Source organism: Megalops cyprinoides, chromosome 7, assembly GCF_013368585.1.
Source record: "Megalops cyprinoides isolate fMegCyp1 chromosome 7, fMegCyp1.pri, whole genome shotgun sequence".
Classification (NCBI taxonomy): Eukaryota; Metazoa; Chordata; class Actinopteri; order Elopiformes; family Megalopidae; genus Megalops; species Megalops cyprinoides.
Window position 1 is genome coordinate 14,045,085 of NC_050589.1, and position 15,862 is coordinate 14,060,946.

The 15,862-nt window shown below is 38.1% G+C and overlaps 1 protein-coding gene across 1 annotated transcript in view; it reads right to left on the reverse strand.

Annotated features, from left to right (window-relative positions):
* The window catches only part of camk1a (calcium/calmodulin-dependent protein kinase Ia), a 35,502-nt gene extending 20,077 nt beyond the window's left edge, over window positions 1-15,425 (reverse strand). Inside the window, exons 1-2 of the mRNA XM_036533083.1 lie at window positions 15,350-15,425; window positions 11,277-11,391 (exon numbers count right to left, since the gene is read on the reverse strand). Of these exons, the coding sequence (XP_036388976.1) occupies window positions 11,277-11,362 (86 nt within the window). The 5' untranslated portion in view covers window positions 11,363-11,391; window positions 15,350-15,425. The remainder of the gene's footprint in view (window positions 1-11,276; window positions 11,392-15,349) is intronic.
* Between the last annotated feature and the right edge of the window lie 437 nt (window positions 15,426-15,862).

The following is a 15,862-nucleotide window of genomic DNA, read 5'->3' on the forward strand; positions in this document are numbered from 1 at the left end:
GACCTCAATTTTCAGACCTGGTCAGCCGAGTTATCCAGCTTGTGCTTTGACAACTTTGACATAGTTTGACAACTATGTTCACTCAAGGAAATGTTCACCTAAAAGAGAAATCTCAGCTCTGATCGAAGGCAGAGAATTGAGATTTAAAACTTGTACCCTTTGACTCACATTATTGGTTTCATTAATCAAACTACTGTAGACATTTTTTATTTTTCTAGTGCAGATAAATGTGTTTTATCTGTGTTATATATTCACAATATAATTACCCCTTTCTAGACTGACTTCCCTCCTTCAAAGACCTTTTGCCTCAGTGCCCACTGAAGGTTTCAAATGCTCTGTTAAAAAAGTCTAGATTATACCATACGACTAATTTGCTACAGAGTCACAGATCCATATTCATGTTAACTGCATCCTAAAATAATGAACAAAATGCTGATAACATACTGAATTCTTATTGAAACTGTTGCCGGAATCCAGCAATGGTATGAAATCACAAATGTTTTCCCAGACTTTTACATACTTTTTCCAGACTTTTCCTAGTCTGGAAATTGTAAATTTTTTTTCCATACAATTCCAGACTTTCCAGAGCCCTGGCAGGTGGCAGAGTATCATGACCATATTGTCATGTTCCCCCCTTTTTCCTCTCTCTAGCCGTTGGACTCTCCCATAGGACTTGGGGAGCACATGGTCAGGCAGTTTTCCCATGACATGCACCCGCTCCCTGACCCAGGCCACAGGGTAAGTCACTTCTTGAGAATGAGCAGCCGTACGGTAATTTGTAATCACTGTTAAAAAGGACACAAACAATGCCTGGAATGTTACCCAGTCCAGAGAAGGGATACATATTTCCCATTGATTAAAAGGGTGCTGTTAGCTTCCTGTACTGTGCTTGCAGCCATGCTATTTCTCCAATCTAGCCTTTGCAGCTGTTCCACGCCACAGACACAGCAAGTTTTCTCGGTAACCCCTCTCAACAGGTAAACCACCAGAGTCCCTCAGGATCATACTGTTACCAAAACACAAGGAGCTGCCTGTGTGTCTCAGTAAACAAATGAAAACATTCACACTACTGACTCCCTCCCAAAATGACATACAATTGCAGTAACAAAACCAATAGCTCCAATAAACAACATAAACCAAGACTCCAATAACATCACAACACAACCCATGTTCCAGTAACAGAACACAACATGAGCCATTAATCGAGAAACTTACACAAGAGCCCAAGCTATAATTCCAGTTATTATCACGAAGTACAACTACAGTGAATACACAACATGGAGCACAACCTTGTTATTCAGCAACACAACCAAAATAAAAAAGAGAAAGCGAAATATAATCTTAAAAACTAAAGAAACAACAACTACAGAAACAACAACTGACAAGATACAGATCGTCACAAACCTCAGAGCTAAAAGCCACCAGCAGTAACCCTGGAGCAGTCTGGCAGACTAGAAATCATTTCATAACAGAAAATTTCATAATCAAAGCCCAGGTAAGACACAGCAGCTCATCCCCTGAGCATGATTAAAGTTACATTTTATATTGGTTTGTGTCATCTCCGACTCTGGCGACTTAAAGATGGGCCAGAATGTCAGATTATTAAGTGTTTTTAACAGTGTTCTTGTCTGTTACAGAAAATTGCAAGCATGTGACATGCTACTAATGTCAATGCACATACAAGTGATGCATCCAACATGGAGAAAACCAAATGAGGGAGAGACTGATGAAACACACTGAAATGCATTGTTTTTATTTTTAATGGCTGAATCTAACAATAACAGAGCCTTTACAAAAAAGCAGAGGCATGGGGTAATTCAGCAGCAGGGGAGGAGGCAGAAAGAGACTGACAGAGAATGAAGCAATCATTGGGAATAGGGGGGGTGCCACTATTGTAAATCACAGCCTTCTGCCTGAGCTAAGACTGGCAGGCACAGGACAGAGCAGATTTATTACTAGGACAGTAGCTCAAGGTGCAGTGTGCCACCACAGCCGAAATTAAGGCATATCAATACGCAGGGATGAATATTTCTTACAATTATTTGACAGCCACGGTCCAATAAATTAGCAGGACTGAAAATAGATGTGCTAAAGATGTGCTAATAGATGTCCTCTTTCTACGCCCCTGCCCTACATCTTATTCAGGAGCTGAAGGGCTGTTATACCCTCTGTCGTGCCGCAGACATCCAAACCACCCTGACGCAGAAGCCTCTGCAAAAACGTAAAGCTCTGAGGAGCAGCGTTATGTACCCGCTGGCCAAAACATGAGGAGAAAGGTGTGCAGAGCAAAATTACAAGCGCATACTCTCACTAATTGAGCTAAGGAGAGAGAAAACCCTTACAGGAATATTTGTAACAAACTGTCAGTGGATTTTCAGAGGATGCACAGTCAGTGGATGTACACAGACTTACAGTACAGTCATTTTCAGCTTTTGTTGAATCAAAAAAGGGTGATTGTTATGGGGACTGGGTGCAACCAGATGGAAGTTGCATCAGAGATATGCAGATGACATGAGTCTCATGTTTTCATTTCTTTCCAGGAAAGAGTCTGAGGGTCAGATGAGCAAATTTTTTTGAGGTTATTTTAAATAATTCTGCAAACCCAGAAAAGAATATAGTCTCCCACTAATGAGTAAAGTTCAACTTTTTATGCAAGGCCACCAAACTGTTTCCTTTCACTTTGATGTTTGCTGCAGTCATAAATATGAAACATATTATTTATTATTATTTACGCTTTTTTTCAGAGCATAAATATCAGTATCAATCACTTCTACTAGAGCCAGAACATGCATCAGTGTGCCACCGTCAAACATCACCAGCGGGCAGCCCATCCATCAGCCCATTGATTTCCGATAATTTGAGTGCTTCCCACCCCGCACCACAGACAAACTGGGAGCGCTGGACAGTCTCTTTCCATGGGCCTGGACAGATACAAGCAGGTACACTAACCATGTGGTTACCATGTTGACCATGTAGTCTGAATTCATTCATTAAATTCAACTCAACAGTTATAGTGTTCTTGTACACACAGCTGCTATCACATAAACACATAAAACTATAAACAAATCCTTAGAAAATGTTTTATACAGTCATTATCTTCACTGCTTTTGACGTGAACTACTCAAGCTATGGCGGAGGCAATTGATCACATTCCGTTTAAACATGAGGCCCTAAACCTCTTCCACATACTTTCACTCTCATGATATGGTGCTCAACTATTGACTACCAAGATGAAACAGAGAGGAGCTAGTTTAGGTTATTTGGTTAGATTCACTGGAGTGACCAAATGACATAGTTTGATAAACAATCTCTGTATGTGAAAATCTAACATAACTACCTTTACTAATCTTGTAAATCATAATAAATCAATATTCTTTAATGTGGAAAAAGACATACATTCAAGATAATTATTTATATGAGAAAGAGCTGGATGACATTAGTCTTTTCAGAAAATTCTGACATAAGACGAACAAAAATAAACTGACAAAACAAAATTAATGATCCCTTACCCGAAGCCATTCTGAAGACATGCCCCAAGAGAAGAAAAAAATATGACCAAACAAACACAAATCTCAAAACACACCTGCCCATTTAGGTCATTTTAGGAAAGAATGACTCTTTATGAGATTCTTTCGTTTGTCAAGGAACCTAATTCAAGAACTTCGTTACTGCAAGACAAAAGTGGGTGTGTTGCAGAATTTTTGCTTCTGGAGAATATCAGCATGGTCCCCTTGACCTCCTTTTGTAATAAGAGTGTAAAAAATAGTCCTAGCTCATAAAATAAACACATTGTATTGAATTACTTTGAGCAGTCGCCTTCTGCCTTGCTCATCTCTAGCAGCATAACACAAACAAATGGCCTAGTTTTAATGCTTTCCAGCACACCAGATCAATACATCAGATCCTGTTTCATGATGGACCTTATACTTTGGTGTGAAAATACATGGGAGACCAGTCTTTACCTGCAGCAAAACATAAAAATATGTCAGCTATTCTTGGCCAAGAAAGTCTAGGATGGGTCTTCTTTCATCCTTTCTTGTTAGCTGTAAAGCTCAGCCTGACAGGGACGTTAGTGAAAATGCTGTTTCTTTTCAGGGCTGTGCTGTGTGTGCACTTAGAAATGGGGGAAAGAAAACTTACTTTGATCTCTGTGGTTGTATGTGCCTTGCCATGTGCACCATTAATCTTTTCTACTTTAATTACAGCCAAGCACACAGAAAACATTAATCTCCACTGAATGTTCTAAGGACTACCAAACAAAAACAATCTTTGATACACTCAAAGTCCACAGCATATTCATATAAATATGTGAAACACACCGTTTCATCACCGACAGAAACAGGATGTGGATTACCAACTCCTGTCTAAGAAGAGCAATCCTAAAGCAAGTTGTTACAAAGTTGCTACAGGTATGATCGATGCCACAAATCATGGTGGTGGACAGTGGCTCCCAACAAACACACAACTTCAGACTTCTTAATTTGCCTTTATTTCATCCAGCACTTACAACCAGAGCACTGACGCATTTCGACTTTCCTTTTCCAAAAAAACGCACCTCAGAGTGTTATCAAAACACGTCAGAGCTCTATTTTTTAGTACAAGTAGTAAAAACACATTAAAGGAATCTTAACTTGTCTGCCTTCCGGGAGCTGCTGTCCATCACCATTTACATTTACATTTATTTATTTAGCAGATGCTTTTATCCAAAGCGACGTACAAATGATTTCACTCCCCATGATGAGGCATTCAAAGGAAAACAGGATCAACACTGCTCGTGGTGCTGGCATGTGGACCTTATAAATTGTTAATTACTTTAAGGAATTGTGATTAACTTACAGAGTGTAAACAGTGCTTTGCAGCACAAACATTAGTCTTTGTATCTTTGGCAAATACCATGTGAGGCTGTCCCTTATCAGTGTGATACTGGAGTGTGTGTCTGTGTCTGTGTGTGAATGTGAGAGTGCAGATCAGATTCCAATAACTACTACTACTACTACTAAACAGTTCAGCTAAACAGCCCAAGTATTATTATTACTGAGTGACTGACTATTATTACTGATTATTATTATTATCAGTTTTGCAATGCTGATATGGTTATGCAGTGCATACACAGCCCTCACATTACAAGTTTTTTACTTGACAAGTTGCTTATCTTTGTATCTTTGTATCTCACAAAGATGATATATTCTCAGGAGCCACTGTTCCTGGACCACTGATAATTACCTGGCTGCGTATGTTACCATTTAGCCTTATACTTTCCAGTGCCCCTCTCCTAACCAGCTCCATGCTGGCTCTACAATCAGCTTTTCAGACTCACTGTAGCAAGTATATTGCTTTTGCTGTTTCAAATGATCCAGTGCAAACTGGGTGATCAGTTTGATATCATACATTTTAGTGACAGCATAGTTAGGAAATGATGCATTACTGCAATTAAATAAAATGGTCACTTTGTCATTTTTTTTCCCTTTTTTCACAGGCTGAAGTGTGAGTTGTTTTAATCCTTGCTTTTGCCTGCAACATTGTTACCTAAAAGGCTCACGTTGTAAGTTGTTCTGGATAAGAGTGTCTGTTAAATGATGAAAATGTAAATGTGATCTAGTCAGGGTAACCGATAAGGTGTTGCTTGCAATTGGTCAATAGCAGAATTGTGAGAGACTTTGATGCTGTTTTTGACTGTATGCCAACGGCTGTATGAGGCATAACAGCACTCATGCAAATGTTTCTTTTGCTAATTGTGTTACTTTCAATTTTGCATTCAAATTTTCAAAAACAAATTATTATTAAATGAAAATAAGACTACATTAGCAATTTAATTAAGAGTCTTGACTTAATTTGTCTGCATAAATTAGAGGCCAAAAATTCAATAGTACAATGTGCATATTTTAAACTACAAGGCAACAATAATTTTCACAGAGAAGGAGCTAAATATGCAAGAAAATCTTTCTGATTGTGAGTTTCATCACACTTAAGAAAATCTTTCTTTTCATTCCTTTCTCAAGATATTGAAGTTCTTGTCATGCTAATATTCATGATGTACCACAGATTTGAGTGTCATATTGCCTTTATAAAATGAATCCATAATAGCTGAATTCTACTCAGCTATTTTACATAAATTAAAAAGAGTGACCGGAACTAACAAGGTGAATTGATTACATGAAGCTGCCAATGAAAGTTGCTGACTACCTAGCTTGTTACATTACTTGGAGTAACTTTCCTGGAATCAACTCTATGGTGCTGTTGGATTCACTAGCTAGTCAGGGAACAAGCTTGCGAACTGGCTGACCTGGTTTTTGACACATCTTTTTTTATTTAATATTAACATTTCACAATAGATTTCAGTTACTGGCTTACTACAACATATAGACTACTTCCTTCTCCAAAGAGATGGCAAACATTTCCATCTTTGGCAACTTAACATTGCTGTTAGAGACATGAAATAGATCAGTTACTATATATGTTTGTCAATGCACAATGATATTAAAACAATGGAAGAAAATTCCATTTGCCCTTGGTATATTTGTGACAGCACCGTGACAACTGGAATGCAAACTGACCAGCAGGAACAATGGAACTAATCATTTAATAAAGATAATGGACAAAACAAGTAAATTGAGTCAAAACTCCAATAATGTATTGTCTTTGGGAAGAATGTAAACCATTATGTAGAATGTAAATACATTCTAGGCAGGTTTACCCTAAGTCATATAGTAGTCTGATTTCGTAATATATTTTCTGGGCCAGAGAACATTTCTTCATTTTCTGATTCTGCAGAATTCAAAATGTCCTTTCTCATCTCAAAATTATTTTCCTCATTCCTGGCAGAAGATGACAAATTTATTAAGGAAACACTAAACTGTAAAACAGTTTCTATCACCTAACAATTTAGTGTGGATTCAAGTGAAGTTTACTAAAATAACTCAGACAGAAAGCCTTCCCTCAGATTTCTCCAATTCAAATCACTGTGCTACATTACTTAATTTCAGTGAATTAAGCAGAAGTGAGCGGATGCTTGATTTTAGACTCCTTGCAACAAGTCATTTATCACAATTATCTCAATATGAGCACTGAGGCATGTTCAAGTGGCTATGCTGAATGCATAAAGTCATGCATATTTTTATATGGATGCTATGATTCCTCAAAGATTTAATTCGAAATGCACACTGATCCAGTTCTGGGTTTCAGTGTGATTTTGACTGCTGATGTTTACAGAACCACAAAAGAATTTCAGATTATCTTATTTTATTGCTTGGTACAAAAACAGCTTTTCTTTGTAGATGTCTCCTATAGCAAAGGTAAAGAACAATGTACTGAATTATGCTTTAAGCATGAGGGTTTATTTAATCGTTCCATAAAAGAGCTACCACAACAAAATATGGAAGCAGGAAGAATTGAGTGAAATAGCAGGGCAAAGTGACAGAAACAGTCACTGACTTTATGTGTCCTACAGTTTTGAGAATGGGTCCAAAATTGTTGTCAAGTACTGAAGCCATGACACAGTATAATTTCCTGATTTTATAAATCATGTGTTACAACCCTGGTTTCCCTGAGTCATGCAATAGCCTGGCTGTATTGTGTTGCAACTTGATTCATAGTGCCCTCACGAGTGAGAATCCACTGGTGAAAATGTTTCTAACTCTCTCTCCCTTCCTCCCTCCCATTTTTAAACCTGGCATCAATAAAGGGATTAGCCTACAGGAGACCTTTTTCCAAATAAATGAAGCAACTTTTACTGGAAGAATTTACAGATTAACCAATTTGGAAATCTTCTTTAAAATGTAAGGAGCTTTTGATCAACACATTGGCCTTAATCCCTTTTCTGCTATGCCTAGTTAGATTACTACTAATACCCCTGCATGCATGCACCTAAAGGCCATTCAATTAAAATAGAAAATATGACATCCAGCAGCTCATTAATGGAATCATCTGATCATAATCTTCATAATCTAAGATCATCATCTTCAGGATCAAGACCACAACATTGTCTCAAAAGCAAGATTGCCAAATGGTTGTGATCCTGAGGTACATATGTTGTCAGTTTACAACACATGTACCTCAGGATCACAATTCTGAATGGTTACCCTGAGATACATGACTGCAAATTTCAAGATGACCAAGCACACTAACTCAGGATTTTCTAATGGCTGTAGTAAGTGCAAAAGGACATGGTGATGTGATTTCTATCCCAGTGAAAAAACACATACACTATTACTGTCATCCTTGGGGAAAAAAAATCTTCATAACTTTGTCGGACAAATAAAATCATATAAAAATCTGTCAAAATGTACTACAAAAATCCAAGTGCAACAGAAGTTTTTGTTACAGCCAACCCCTTTAGAAAGGAATAGTGTTTATCTACTGTACCTACTATAGGACCACATGTGATACAGTAACATGTCTTCAACATCATTATTAACCATTAACTGTAAACTTGCTGACATGTAGGTCAGTTTCACTGTGCTGCATTTCATTCAATATATCCCAGTTGCTTTGAATTCCTTTGGATTTTTTTGTCTTCTTTTCTTTTAGTATGTTTGAACTTTGTGCTAATGCAGACTGTCAATATCAGCTTTCAAGACAACAGGAACGGATGATTCTGCTTCCATTTGAAAAAATTCCTAAGTAACGATCCCAAGAAAACAAAAGGTTATTGTGTTGCATGCAAAATTTAACCGGCATAACTGTTGTTCTCAAATCCTACTTGTCATCCCTGGCTGAAAATGGAGTGAAAAATACTGTAAAATAAAGACCCACACGACCCACAAACATGCCACACTGCTGTGCAAATATTTTCAAGAACTCAACACCACGCACGCAATAAAATATTTAACTTTTTATGTTTACTTTTTACGTGCCTCTTTGGTTTGAATACTTTAAGTTTGACAATAAATCTTTCATTGAGCCATCAGTAGCTATAAAAGCAGATGAAACCAAACTATTAAAAATAGACTCAGCAGAGGAATATGTGATTTGTTTCCATACACTGTCTCCATTTTTTCTCAGGTTCTACTGTAGGACATAGATTCTTGGCTCCAGTCCCAGTTGATTTATTCTTGTTTTAAGCAGAGGGGGCCACCACAGTATCCATTGAAGTGCAATTTCATTTTCTTCTGTTCCCTGCGGTACCTTTCATGGATATAGTGCATCTCTGTGCCAGTGTTCTGCTTTTCTGTAACTTTTCGCATAATTTACTGCCTGGTCTCTTGCTGTGAATGATTACACTGCCAATGATCTCTCTGAGATTCAGCTGTGAATGCCCTCACTGAATATTTGAATTTGTTTACACCTCGCTGCATATTGAGGAGACAATACAGCACACGGACATGCCAAGGGGAAGCCCCTGTGAATAATACTTACTGTATGCGAAATATGTTTTTGCTTTGGTATCTATACATGTTACTGCTTTAAAACAACACTACAGTGTGGTCTATGGGTGTGACAGAGTGGTTTTCCATTACTTGCAGTGCACCAGGGGTCATCTGTGGGTTGTCTGCCATCTATAACTTACTGTCTGCAGTGTAGGGGGGAAAGTGGAGTTGGTGGGCATATAGCTACTCTGGGTTTGTTGGTTCTTCTGTCTGGCCAATGTGTGCAGACCTGTATAGAAAGACCTGGAGGAGATGATGAAGACTACGTAGTAGTGGTTTTTAAAAACCTTTTGTACTGCAAGGTCAAGAGCTACAGAGCTGCTCTTCTGCCCAAGATCTCCAGCTCATTTCTTCCATGATTTTCTAAGAGGGAAGGCCCACTGTGTCTGTGGATGAACGGTACACAATAACTTCTTTACGGTGATCACAGGTCGTGTGTAGTGTTTGGTGCTGTTTAGAGATAGCCGGATCTCCTGGACCCTCCGCTCTCTTAAGCTTTGCCAAGTCTCGCTTTCAGAGTCCACACATAAAACACAATCCATGACATCATTGAGGAATGCTTTCATCTTGCAGGGAATTCAACAGCAGACTGCTCCTGTCAGTTCTTAAAATGTACCTTTCGAAGTGCAGTGAGTCAATTTAGAGACTAATCTTTTTAAGGTTTTTTTTTCCCTGACAGACTTGTCACTCTTGTGAGGCCCTGAATGTCTTGCATTGAACAAATAAATCATTTAAGTTAGCTGTAATTTGTAATGAAAAAGTAATAAATCATCATAAAAATAAGCTTGGACCTTTGTTCTATGTGTTTGTGAATTATTTCTAGTACATACTCATTATGGAAAAAATTTGTTGTAATATTATATTATAAATTACAAAAATTCTGTTGTAATTCATGCACACTAGTCAAATAAAGTGGAAATTGAATTGTTTCCTAGGGGTGAGGCACACACATCCATTCTAATCTCAACTCAGCTTGAAATTGCTACGTATGTGACTAAAATAGACAAATTTTCCCTTCTTCTTCACAAGCTTGTACCCACAGCAAACTGTGGAGTAAACTCGCACAAGTGGGGAAACACCTACCAAACTGAAGGATCTGAAAAAGCTGTCAATAAGGTGTGAGGAAGAGCAGTCGCTACTGTGTTATTCTGACTGCAGAGGGAAGATCAGTCACTATAAGCTGGTATGGACCACAGGGAGAAGAAAGACTACCAGGGCCTCCTGTCTGGAGGATGGAGGTGATTGGTCAACTGAGCCAAATCAAAACTGCTGGAGGTGACTTGTCTCTCAGTCCCAGTGAAAACTGCTGGATGCAACTGGCAATTGAACTTATAGCTGTTCGTCAATCAGGACCGCTAAGAACTGTCAGAGAACAATTTGTTGGTACAGCCTGAAAATAAAGACCTCTGACTATTGAAAAAGTGCATGCTTCAGTTTCAATCAGGAAGAGGAATACATGACATTTTGAGAGGAGATAGGTGCATGCACAGATGAAAATGCACCTGGCTTCATTTACACCATGATAGGACAAATCTCTATTTTTTTCCTTTTGGATGCTTACATGCCAATAAACACTTTGATTTGAACAAACTGGCCCCATGCCATGAGAAGAAACACCACCAATAGCCACGATTACAATGCCAAATATTAAATGCTTTGCTTCAAAAGAACAGACAACAGAACAAAGTATTACAGACACATTATATTACTCATGAGGGACTCATGTAATGTACTTGGGTTTGTCTTTTTGGTCAGTCTAAGCACAATTTTTTGTTTCAGTATTATTCTCCTAGGATTCTTCTTTGATATTTTATGCTGTACTCCAAAAGGGATATGCACTATGACAAGAGCTCCACTGTGCCATAATAACTTCATAGATTTCTCAGTATATTAAGCATCAGTGCTACTTACGTGCCCAGGACTTCCTTGAAGTCATAGTTCTCTTTAATATCTGATGTTTTCTTTTTCCAGCCATTTCCATCTTCACCCAAAGGCATCTTCTTGTAATGTTGTTCCAGTGTGAAATCTGGACAGGGGAGGAACAGGCAGATCACTGAACAAGAGCATCCACATAAAAGCAAACATTCTGCTGTCACCTGACTTAAAGAATGACCTCGAAAAACACTTGTTCCAGTTACTGAAAAAAATAAGTGTATATCTACAGTGACAGCAATTCTCTATCAATGATACCACTGGTACAGTAAAGCAATTATACCATAAAAAAACATTTATGCTAATGCATATGACATTAAAAGGAATATATTTCCCAAACCGCACACTTTTTACACTACACTTCTAAATATAACTTCTATGCCACTGTCTGATTGATTTGCACAACCTCATTGTGACTGACTAACTGATTGATTAACATAGTTTTAATGATTTATGAGCCAGACCTGAGAGGAAACCTCTTAAAAGAAAGTGAAGAAAAATGAACTATGAATGGACATGGTGTCTTTCAACAGGAGAATGTTGGTTATAAACATTTTAATAGAAAGGTTTACATGTGTTTATTTTCCTGTCAAGTGTACCATTCCATTCCTATATGAAATAAAATGAAATTTCTAACAGGAAAAATTATCTACAGGACAAAATGAAGGGTTAGGATAGGATCATTTTAACAGTAAAAATGAATTCTTGGTGACAAATTTGCTCCATCTGATTAAAATATTTCATTACCTACCCCAGTCATACTGGACAGTTTGTTCCTCTTACCAATACATCAGTTGAATGCATTTTTTTCATAAAAAATGACAATCACTGATTGACATTCTGTGTCATTATACAAAAGGAAATACCCATGGAACCTGCTATCATCCTCCCAATCTGACCCTGCTTGCTAAATCTTCAGTTGTTAAAAAAAAATGACCAAAAAAAATTGCCTTCATTAGAGTTTTAAAAAGTTTGGAACACTCTGTCCTTGATGTCCAGAGAAGCCATACCACTTGCTTTACTTTGCAAGTAATATATTCTTTGGGCCCTAAAATAATAGAAATATTAAACATGATCAGAGCTTTATTTTTTATCAGCTCCTATCCAGTGCTGTGCAAGTCTTGGCATGGTCATGACAGAAAAGAAGGCTGAACATTTTCCATTTCATCAATGTGGCCTTCCTAACTAAAGCCTGGATTCAATCAGCATTGGTTCTTCAATCAACATTTCCATATGACATGTAACTGGGAATGCATTGATGGTGTGTTCACTATAGCAGTTGGAAAGCATATTGAACAGCACTGTGCTGTCAGAACGTTCACTTCCAACTCCCTTTACCATTGCAGAAAGAACTGCACTGTGCACAGAAATCTAATAAAAACAAAAGACAGCCATTTTCTAATTTCATCTACATTCACTGCTGCACCTTCAGCACTACATGTAGATTGATTTACAACAGTAGCAACTGATTACAACTTATCTACCCATCTGACATTACGATGCCCAGACAACGTCAGGTCAGATTGTGCAAAAAATCTCACGTGGAAGAAACTTCCAGATTATTTAAAGACTGGCCTGTGTCAGTGAAGGTTACCATGCCAATCACTGCCATTCCCTTAAGTAAAAATCTCTTCTTGGGGTCTCTCTCTTTCACTCTCCTTTTTGTATGGCATTGGCACTGTGCTCGTTTCCACGGAAACCAAACAGGAATTATCATGGCAACTGCAGAACCAAATTGCACCCCAGCATTAAAGGCTACAGGGACAGTGTTTATTTTAGTCACTTCCTCAGTGGTAAGTGCATGCATGCATCTCCCAAAAGGCTGCAGCAGGAGGCAGGTTGAGCTGCAGTTGAAATAGTGCAGTGACACTGCTGCTGTTTATATACAGAGCACTGAGGACAGAGCTCCATCTCCCTGAGGGACAACAATGATGCAAGACATGGTGCTTCAGCATGCGTCTTCGCTCTCTGAGCAGCTACCTAACAGTAGACTCTGTGAAAGCTTCCGTTTTTACACACATGTTAACACAGGAAGTTCAGGTCTATTGTCAGGTGACCATCTCCGCTAATGTTTATACAAAGTGACACTTCTGGCTACCGATAACAATTCTAACCAGACAAGGCACAAACTAAGCAGATAAGGAAGTCTATAAAATAAAAATTAAAAGTATATAAAATACACAAAATGTCTGATATTTAGGGTATAGTATATCTTTTCCCTGGACACCAGAACATTTCCTCTGGATTTAGGCTTAAGGTACATTTTCTGGGAGCCTCTTAAAGCATGAAATAAACCATACCATTGCCATCCTAAACAAGAGGAATTTAATTTAAATATGCAAATTATTTAATACCAATAATTTGGATAAAAAGTATCAATATACAAACTGTTATATTTCCATTTTTCTGAGTTCATAAGGGATGGAGACAACATTCATAATTACCGCAAAAGAATGCTGCACTTAGGCCTGGATTCGTTCTTGAAAATGACATTTTAAGTGAAAATTAACTAAAGAAGAGGTGTATCTCCACACCTAAGCTATGTTTACAGGTTTGAAAGCTAATTCAATTAATAAGTACATGATTGCATGTGTGCGCTCATACATGTGTAACATCAAGTGAATTAAACTCATTGAACGGTTGTATTGGCCCTAATTGTCTTGTACATCTACATTGGCTAGCACCACCATATTTTAGTGGCTGATTCGCAAGTTTAGTACAGCCTATGTTTATTTATTTAAAAAGTTTACAAGACATAAAATCCTCATAACATGTAATAGAAGACATACAATTTATGTCCCAAGACATAAAAAGTCTGCATGCTACTCACATGCGAACTAAAAATGTCACCACAAATCTTTTACAGCTTACATCCACGGTTAGCAATATTCAAGGATGAGCAGAATTCTTTCAGAACTTCCGAGCAATCATGGCCTCATTAATGGAATGTTTTATCATATTTTCTTTTTTGTATTAATGTTGTGCCTTCATCAAAAAGACAAAATATACAGCGGTAATATGCTAGATGCTTGGCCAAGGATATTTTAAAGTGCTGTCAGAAATGACTGCTACTGTCTACTGTTCAATTTCTTTGATGTGTCAGACAAGCACATGGCTGATATGATAAAAGCCGACGCGAAGCACGCGCCCAGAATTGGAAGCAAATACTGTGTGTGTGACGCCCTGAAAACAGTTTTCATATAGGGTCACTAATTGTCAAGCTGCCGGGTCAGTTTGAGTTAGCAGAAAGTGAACGTGTTGTCTAAAACACCTCCCGCTCAAGAATCTCTGCCCACAGAGGACGTTAGAGAGAACAGCCCAAAAGGAAAACCTGCCCATCTATGAGGTCCCATAATTTGTCTATACTATATAATGGAAAGGAAGCCATTGATTCACTACGAGTCTGAATATTTCACACATCGTGAACCCAGCGTGCAGCCATAGACTACCTGTTTAAAACCTATTAGCCTACACCACTACGCTACTGAGCAGGTATACTAACATGTCCACTACCAAATAATCCAAATGAAAACACAACTTTTGCTAAATTGGGAAAACAGACTTCGATTTGAGAACTCAAGAGACAATTACTTAAATCAACTAATGTTAGAAGCTACCCATTTCCGTTATAATTTACCTAACATTTCCACGTAGTTCTTCGTATATATTACGCTAAATTATAGTTAGCTAGTAAGATAAGTGCATTTCTATAGATTGTTCGTATTAAAGGCCAAAGCACATATTTTGTTGAACCATCATGAATGTAAAGGTTTTTTTCTCTACTGGCAACGTACTGTAGTGAGTAAAGGCTTGATGGCAAACCAGCTATTTGAATAAGTGCGTGTGTGCGCATTAACGTCCACAGTAAAATGCCCATAAACATGATTGTCTTGATCAACATACATGCAACGAATGTAGCTAGCGGTAACTATGATGCTCTACGGGGAAGCCGATCATTATACACATGTATCCTCGTCTTGGGTTTAAAGCTATAAACGTATATACCGTTACAACACAAAACACAACTGGCACAAAATGCTAAAATATCATACCTGCAGTCACTAAAGCTCAGAGATCCTTCTCGCCGTCTCCGCTACTTGGCTCCCGTTCGCAGCGCAGACCGCTGGATCACTAGCGACCAACACTTTCCTGACGTCAACAAGCCATGAGAGGAGGGTTGGCTGCCATACAAAGGGGCGAGGTTCAAACAGTCCTAACCCACCGCAGACTTCCTTGTGACGTTCAGGTAAATAGATATGTATGATAATTTTGGTCTCTATATTAGGGTTAGCTTGGTTAGGTTAGGTTATGCTATCCATATTGTTAGGGCAGTTCTTTTTCCTCGTTCTATGTTAGACAATGTTAAATTGTATGAAAATGTAAAAGGTTTTCATTGCAGTTTTCTTGGTAGCCTATATGAAGGTGGTAGGTCGACCAGTGCTAATGTTTTATAGACACAAATAAGTTTGTTGAAATTATTGTTTGTGGAATTGGAATTAGTGTCCATGTGCGTGTGAGTTTGTGATGGAGTTGACAGAGTGTTTTTTTTTTTTTTTGCTAAATAA